We start from the raw sequence: 8,296 nt of genomic DNA on the forward strand, positions 1-8,296 counted from the left end.
TTGATCTATCTGCTTTGCTGGAATTACTTGAAATCTTCAGAGAAAATGTTATGGTTTTGTCTGTTGCCGTGTCAAAGGTATCCTGTTTGAGAAACAATAGTGCCTGAAGCAGCCAGTGCATTCAAATTGATTTCCCTTCCACTCCCTGAGTTCTGGACTATTGCCGTGAAACTGGAGGGGACAGAAGATGCCTTATCTAACTTCTGTGCTTGTTATCCCAGGTCTCCAACGGGGCTGGGAACATGGCAGTTTCCCTGGTGGCAGATGAGAACCCCTTCTCCCAGGCGGCCCTGAGTACGGATGACTGCTTCATTCTGGACCATGGCACAGATGGAAAGATCTTTGTTTGGAAAGGTACCATAGAGATGTGGGTGAAGCTGATGATGATCTTCATCCAGTTACCAACTCCTGTTTCTTTCAAGCTGGGTGGGAAGCATACACACTTGGTGGTGGTGGTGGTGCTTTTCAGGGCAGGTTCGGGTAGCATCAACAGTCTCAGAACAACACTCTCATCTGAAATGTCAGGTGCTGGGGTATAGGGTCTTTGATGTAGAGAGTTAAAGGGAGAGTCCTGGGAACCAGGAAGAAAAAATTAAATTACTTTCATGAGTAGAAAGGCAATTGTGCTCTCTCAGCCATTGCAAAAGGCATAAAAGAGATCGAACGTTTGCTGTTTGGCCTCATCTAGCTGGGAGGCTGGGCCCTTCTACTATTGCAAAAGGTAGAAGTACCTGGGATGGTTTCTTCCGTGAGTATGCAGAACTTTTAAAAAGTTGACCTCTTTTCTCTCTATTTTCATTAAAGGCAAGAATGCCAACTCTGAAGAGAAGAAGGCAGCGCTGAAAACAGCTTCTGAGTTCATTGATAAGATGGGTTATCCAAAGCATACCCAGGTAAGGACGTGCAGCCCACCTGTGGCCAACCCCCAGGCACCACTGGGGTTACTTTTCTCCCACACAGGCCACTGCCTCTGGAACACGGCTCGTGTCGAGTGTTGCCAGCGGTCCTTCAGGTAGCTCCTATTTTGGGTGATCTGCTCTTCTGCAGGGAGATACAGCTGTGTGGCTGCTGGGCTAACACTGTCCTTAAAATAGCATTTACCCCAACACAACTAGTATTTAACATTTTTTCCTCTCAGATACTTTTTTACCTTTTCCATTACCTTCTCCAAAGGGTAAAAAGAGAAGGCGTAGATAAACTTGCCCTTCCTATTTTTAGGGAGATGATTCTAATGGCTTAATGTCCCATCAGCCTTCCTCAGAACTCACCTGAGGCTGACTGCATCCTGTAGCGCATCGAGACCCATGTTGTTGGTTGTCATAGTATGGACCTTCCAGGTGTAGTTACACAGAGGCTTAAAGATTGAGTAACACTGGCTTGAAAGAAGCAGATCCCTTCAACCTAGTGGTCACAAGCAGCAGAAAACAGGTGCTTTGTGATGTGTCTTTTCTCTGGGAAAAGATCTGCCCCATATGGTAATAGCTGGAGGTTCTGTTGGTTGCTGTGTCTCTGATGATGGTGTCAGTGAGACCTTAACAGCACATCTTGGCACCAAGCGTTTCACTGCTGTGACCTCAGAAGGGTTGTACCAGGCAGTTCTCTGTCTGCTTACATGAAGCAAGGAGCAGCCAGAGCTGGAGCTGTGTGGGATGGGGGCAGCTGCAGCTGCTCCTGATGGGCCGCCTCATTTGTTGCAGGTCCAAGTCCTCCCTGAGAGTGGTGAGACACCTTTGTTCAAGCAATTCTTCAAGAACTGGCGGGACAAGGACCAGACAGAAGGACTGGGACAGGCTTATGTTTCCGGTCATGTTGCCAAGATCGAGAAGGTACCCTTCGATGCTGCCACTCTGCACACCTCCAAGGCCATGGCTGCCCAGCACGGAATGGAGGATGACGGCTCTGGCCGGAAACAGGTGAGCAGTGTTGGAATCCCTTTGGGAAGGTTTCCGGAATTTTCTTTGCCACTTGATGGCATCCTGCAAAAGCAACGAGACAACTGGAGGCCTGAGGATCATCAACACTGCAGTTTTATAAAAGCTGGGGGAATTTTTAACACTAGAAATACCAGCAGGGTCTTGAGAGCCTTGCAGCTAAGTGGTGTAGATGAGCTGTTAATTTTGAACCCAGAATCTCTCTGGGGGCAATTCTTCAGCCAGCAGTGTGGACCCAGACTTCTTTCTCATTCCTCTTCCTCCTTGCTATTCTAGCTGTTGCGTCAGCCGTGTGGTGGGTGATTGTCTCACAGCACCTATATCATCACACCTGCATGTGTGCATTTGCACTCAGAAGTGGTGGTGGAGGAGGCCTTGAAAGGGCCGAGTCCTGTCCAAAAGCCCACAAAGGCCCCACCCAGCCAATGTCTCAGAAGTCCCCAGTAAAGCCTAAAAGCTCTGTTCCTGACTCTCTGAGAGGAATTGGAACAATCGTGTCAGGTGTAAAATGGGCAGCGGTGCTGGTAGCCTGACTCGTGTTTTCTCCAGTGGTTCTGACAGCTCAGATGAATCCGATCAAGGTTCGTGAGCTCGTGATAGGAAAGTGAAGTGTGCGCTGCTTCCCGGCCTGGCCGCGGGCTGTGGAACGCCAGGCTCCCCGCGGCGTTCCCCAGCAGGTGGGGCTGCAGGACCGCAAGTTCTGGGAGGATGAATCTGGGAAGAAAATGGACCAGGAGCTCTGTCAGGAAAGTCTGTCTATTCTGTTGAACTTGGAATATTTCTGCTCCTCTCCTTTTCCAGATATGGAGAATAGAAGGCTCAGAGAAAGTGCCAGTGGATCCTTCGACGTACGGCCAGTTCTACGGAGGGGATAGCTATATCATCTTGTACAATTACCAGCATGGTGGAAAACAGGGACAGATTATTTACACTTGGTAAGAAAGTTTTCCTGACGCAAGTCAGGAAATGCTGGGGCTACGTGGGGCTGAGAGCCCACTTTGAAACGGGATCACTGCTGGTTCCTGCTAACAGGATCCTCAGGAGATAAAATTTCACCCTGGATACCCTCCCCTTGCAAACAAAACTGGAATGTTTTGTTTGAAGTGGGACAATGGGGGGAATTACTGTGCTAGTTTTTTTATTTTACTTTTTTTTTTTCTTTTTTGGATCAAGCTCTAGGTCTTTTTTTGCAGAGTTCCTACGTCTTCCGAAACCACTGTAACTAATTTTTGATACTTTGCCACCTCGACTGGTGGCTTGTGACTGTTAGAGTTCCCAGACCATGCCCTTAAATAGGAGTTTTTCAGCAGGCAGTCTCACAGTGTTGTTCTTACTGCTCGTCAGCGAGCAGAGAGGGCACGGGCAAGCTGCCTAACTGAAACCAGAAAGGATGCAGCCTGGATAGGGGCTGCACGTGTGGTTCCTGATAACAGCACCAACAGGCATGTTTTTAAACTAGCTGCTAGAAAGATAGTGGCAGATTGGCATGAAGATACTAAAGAATCTGTGCTTGTTATCTAGAAAACGTTCGTATCTCCCTCTGTAATCACTGTGTTACAATATAGGGTAATGAATTTCTCCTTCATGTTGAAGGAGTGCTGCAGAGGTTTGGTAACAGAGGTTTTCTTTGCCTCTTCTTGGTCTCTGTAAGGTGTGTGTGTGTGTGGGAGGGGAAAGGGCTGGAAATAAAACTCAAATTTTGCCTTGTCTTCAGGCAGGGCGCCCATTCCACTCAGGATGAAATCGCCACCTCGGCATTCCTCACAGTCCAGCTGGACGAGGAGCTGGGGGGCAGCCCCGTACAGGTAAAAACCCAAACCCAGCCAATGCACCAACCCCAACATGTGGGAATAAATAACGTATACAGAGATCGGTTATTTATGTGCTACCAACTGGCAGTGGGGAAACCCAGTCACGTAGTGGCAGCCTCCAGCCGCGGTGCAGGCGTTACGGAGTGGCTGCATGCCTAACCTACGCTCCGGCTATTACGCAAGGAAGTTTTATGGGTGGCCAGTATGAGATAGGAGGGTTTTTACGGCTCTCACTTGTTACCTCTGTGCCAGAGGCAGCTGTGAGAGCTGTTTAGAATCGTTAAGGTTGGAAAAGACCTCTAGGGTCATCAAGTCCAAATCACCAAACTGTCAAAAACGGACTGTTTAAACAAGTTCTGGTTTTGTGCGGGAGGCAATAGCTAAGCTTCTGCCACCAGCTGGGCGCTACACAAATGTTCCACCTGGGAGGATGGTTGTAAAGGCCATTTCTAGTGTATCTTGTGCTACTCCTCAGCATCAGCAGCTTAAAACTCACAGCAGGTTTCTTTTTCTCTAGAAACGAGTAGTGCAAGGAAAAGAGCCACCTCATCTGATGAGCATGTTCGGTGGAAAGCCCTTGATTGTTTACAAGGGTGGAACCTCTCGGGAAGGTGGCCAGACAGCACCTGCAGAAACACGGCTGTTCCAGGTCCGATCCAGCACCTCGGGAGCGACCAGAGCGGTGGAGGTATGTGGAAGGAGCCACCCTTCGTGTCGTACACATAGGCTGTGATGGGAACATGATCCCTTTGGACAGGAGAAGGGCCAAACTGAGCTTTGTGATGAAACCTGGAACACGCTTTGAAAACTTTACCAACTGGTAAAAGATTCCTCTTTTCCCATGGATTAAGTAGTGATAATCATTATTTTCTAATTAGTTTATGTCACCTTGACTATATTTAAGCTGTTTTCTCTTAAGCCCCTGCTAGATGCCGCACCCTGCGTACTATTATGCTTCTCAAACTGCTGGAAACCATTAGGATCTGGCCATTGTGACTTGTTCTAAGCCTGTGTGACAGCAGCGTTAAAGACAAAGCGCTAAATACCCCGTATGCAAATAGAACTTGTGCCAGGACGTAGGTTAAGAGCCCTACTCCTTCCTCAGAAAAGGCACACAACCCCTCCCCATGCGACAACAAAAGAGAGACTAAATCCCAGTCAACAGCTACAGGTGGGGCAGCAGCACTGTTTTATGTCTGGTTTAGGTCTCTAGCTTCAAGATAGCATGTCCTTGTTGACACAGAGGAAATGATGTTAATGATTCATCAGCCTGAGCAGCAGGGCTATTGCTCAGCAGTGGTCTCCCCAGCAGGCTCCGAAATCTTCTGTTGTAACCATAAAGACTGGCAAAATGACAGGTCAAGCATCCTTGCCGTAGGTCAGAGGTATCTGCAGATTACGCACAGAAACACACATTTACTCTTCTCATATGATTAAAACTCATGACTCAGATACAGGCAAATACACAATCTTATACATGTCGCATACCCTGACCCGCTTGCATGGAATATCTTGTTGCAGTTTATTCAACGACGGGTACTGATGTTTATTCTGAAATAATGGGCTCTGTGTACGGGAGGATCTCATCTGACATGTGCAACGTTCGCTCTTTTCAGCTGGATCCTGCTGCCAGTCAGCTGAACTCCAACGATGCCTTTGTCCTGAAAACTCCCTCTGCTGCTTACCTGTGGGTGGGCCAAGGAGCCAGCGATGCTGAGAAATCAGGAGCACAAGAGCTGCTGAAGACATTGGGAGCTCGCCCAGTGCAGGTTTCTGAGGGCAGAGAGCCAGGTGAGGGAGGCCCAGCAGAGCCCGAGATCATTTCTGTGTAGCTGCACGCTCGCAGTCATTACTTAATGGATATTCTCGTCTCTCAGAACAAGGGAACGCGGACATAGGCACAGAGGGGCTTCTCCAAAGCGTCTTCATTATGTTTAACAGTGCACTCATGGTTGTGGGTCTTTGGGACTTTCTGACATAGAAGAGCGCTTCAAGCCCTACCCAAACCATACTGCCGCTGTAGTTTCCGTGAACAGTCGAGGCATCAGTACCACTTTCTCTTTTTCAGATAATTTCTGGGCAGCTTTGGGTGGAAAAGCTCCTTACCGTACCTCTCCCCGGCTGAAGGACAAGAAGATGGATGCTCACCCCCCTCGTCTTTTTGCATGCTCCAACAAGAGCGGACGCTTCACTGTGAGTATCTGAGAGTCAATTAACTCGACATCCAGCTGATGAAGCTCAGCCCCAGCCTGCTCTGAGCCAACCACCAGGCTGGTACACCTCATCTTCCTTTGCGGTGCTGCCCCCAGAAGGAAAGCATCAGCACCCTTTTTCTGCAGAGACAGCAGCTCCTTCTAGCGCGCTGTTGTGTCAGCACAGCAACTTGCTGAAGCGTCAGGCTGGTCCCGCCCTGATGAAGAGCATTCACATTCCTCAAACTTTAACTTGTGAATCTTTCAAGTGAAAAGAGGCAGCGTGGCAAGCCTTGGCACGAGTGAAAGACAGTTTCTCTAGGTAGAGAGAGGCCGATTTTGTGTTCTGTGGTCAAAGAACCCGTCTGTGACAGCCTGAGTCGCGTGGCCAAATAGCATGCCAGGGTCTAAATGCATCTCACCGATAGGTGAAACTAGAACCTCTGTGAGCTGGATTTCTCCTGTAGAGGTAAAATGGTGCTTCAAGTACATGCTCCTCTTTTAACCTTATGTTTTCCAGATTGAAGAAGTTCCTGGAGAGCTGACTCAGGATGACCTCGCCACAGATGACGTTATGCTCCTCGACACGTGGGATCAGGTACGTCCCATCTACCTAGTGCAGAGGGACGCGAGGCATCGGCACAAATTGGCGCTAGATGGAGACCCAAATTACAATAGCTGGAAGAGTTGGTGTATTGAAGGGTCCTTTCATCCTCAGGCCTGAGAACAAATCACCTCAGTGGTGATGCTGAAGAGAACTTAGACCCGAATTTGAGAGGTGTCCTGCCGGTTCTTTGGCGAGCTTAAGGGCTGAAGGAGATGGGCTGTTGTGTATTGCATGCGCCCCCAGTCTGTAAAGTCCCTGGCGGCAGCGCCCTTGTCCTGGCTGGGGAGGACTGCGAGCCAGGGTTAGAATCCAGCCGTTTCAGATACTGACACACTTTCTGTTATTTTTCCATAACAGACCGTGCATAATTCAGCCAAAAGGCAACTTGGAGATTAATTTCGTATGTTTTACGTAAAAATGTTCAAACATCTGCTGGTTCTTCCCGATATTAAGCTAATGTATGATTTGTTCATGTATCTAGAATTTATGTAGATAAAACACAGTCAAAAAGCTTCTCGTTACAGCTTTAGTCACGTAGGTCAACAATCCAGGCACAGCAACACAAGCCTGTTCCTCTTGTGTGTCATACGCCGGTCACTGAGACCATCTGAATTACCCTTTCTTTCATAAAGAGATCGATTGTTGCTGAAATAATTCATATGGGTTTTTATTTTTATCTTTAGGTCTTTGTATGGATTGGGAAAGATGCCCAAGAAGAAGAGAAGACTGAGGCTTTGAAATCTGGTAACGTCACATTTTCCTCTGAACTAACTTTCTTAAACTTTCCCAGTCTCTGATGATAAGGCGGGCACTTTAATGTACCAAGAACATGCCTTAGTCACAGCATAAAATTCCATGTTGCAATCAGTCGGAGATCACAGCTCTCAAGAAAAGGGGGATCCCAAAGATCAGCATCAAGCAGTGCCGTGTTCGGCCGCCCTGTGCTCGGCCCCCAATGCTGAAACAGCCCCCTCGTGTGGGTAAGCGGGGGCAGGCTGCCCCTCAAGGAGAGCGCCTCTACCACCCTAATGGCGGTTTCCTCCAAACGAGTGCCAGGCTTCTCGCCACGGAGTGAAAACTTCTGTGGGGTGTTTTTGTTGTGTAAATGAAAAACCTGAACTGGTCTCTCTAGCATGCATTTAGCTACAACTAAGCCATTTCAGCTGTTTCTCTGTGAGATTTGTGCTCTAAGAGCTTTCCTTCTGCTTCTCTGCCTGCAGCTAAACGGTACATTGAGACTGATCCGGCCAGCCGAGATAAGAGGACTCCAGTCACAGTCGTCAAGCAAGGCTTTGAGCCGCCAACCTTTTCCGGCTGGTTCCTGGGCTGGGACGACGACTACTGGTCTGTTGATCCCCTACAGAGAGCGATGGCAGATGTGGATGTCTAAGTAACATGTTTTTTCTTTTTTTAAATGGAGCAAGTTTAGTGCCTTCAATGCCTTCAAAAGCTACTTCCTCCTGCAGGACGCATGTTAACAAGGCAGTGATGTTAATAGCCAATTAGCTGTGCAATAATTACCGAAAACAATCATGACCAGACATTGACCCTACTCCTTGCTTTGATTATATTTAATACAATAAAAGCTTGTATGGAATATGTGGAGAATAGGAATGGTGGAGTTTGTTACTAAGAGGAAAACATTAAACAGAACCTGCAGATCCCACGTGAAACAAATACACCTTCGAAAACTAAAGCGTCTTTGTGCCGTCTTTTGCAAACGCACTTTGTGCTAAATGGTTGCAGAAATGATTT

At 48.0% G+C, this 8,296-nt stretch overlaps 1 protein-coding gene across 6 annotated transcripts in view; it reads left to right on the forward strand.

Moving 5' to 3' along the window:
* GSN (gelsolin) overlaps window positions 1–8,149 on the forward strand; it is a 36,394-nt gene extending 28,245 nt beyond the window's left edge. For all 6 annotated transcript variants that reach the window (XM_075112216.1, XM_075112218.1, XM_075112214.1 and 3 more), the window contains 11 exons: window positions 222–354; window positions 805–893; window positions 1,698–1,913; window positions 2,733–2,866; window positions 3,646–3,736; window positions 4,260–4,430; window positions 5,359–5,533; window positions 5,811–5,935; window positions 6,455–6,532; window positions 7,225–7,285; window positions 7,762–8,149. In XM_075112216.1, the coding sequence (XP_074968317.1) occupies window positions 222–354; window positions 805–893; window positions 1,698–1,913; window positions 2,733–2,866; window positions 3,646–3,736; window positions 4,260–4,430; window positions 5,359–5,533; window positions 5,811–5,935; window positions 6,455–6,532; window positions 7,225–7,285; window positions 7,762–7,931 (1,443 nt within the window). In that variant the 3' untranslated portion in view covers window positions 7,932–8,149. The remainder of the gene's footprint in view (window positions 1–221; window positions 355–804; window positions 894–1,697; window positions 1,914–2,732; window positions 2,867–3,645; window positions 3,737–4,259; window positions 4,431–5,358; window positions 5,534–5,810; window positions 5,936–6,454; window positions 6,533–7,224; window positions 7,286–7,761) is intronic.
* The last annotated feature ends 147 nt before the right edge of the window (window positions 8,150–8,296 follow it).

The sequence above is a fragment of the Phalacrocorax aristotelis genome, chromosome 17 (genome assembly GCF_949628215.1).
Source record: "Phalacrocorax aristotelis chromosome 17, bGulAri2.1, whole genome shotgun sequence".
Lineage (NCBI taxonomy): Eukaryota > Metazoa > Chordata > Aves > Suliformes > Phalacrocoracidae > Phalacrocorax > Phalacrocorax aristotelis.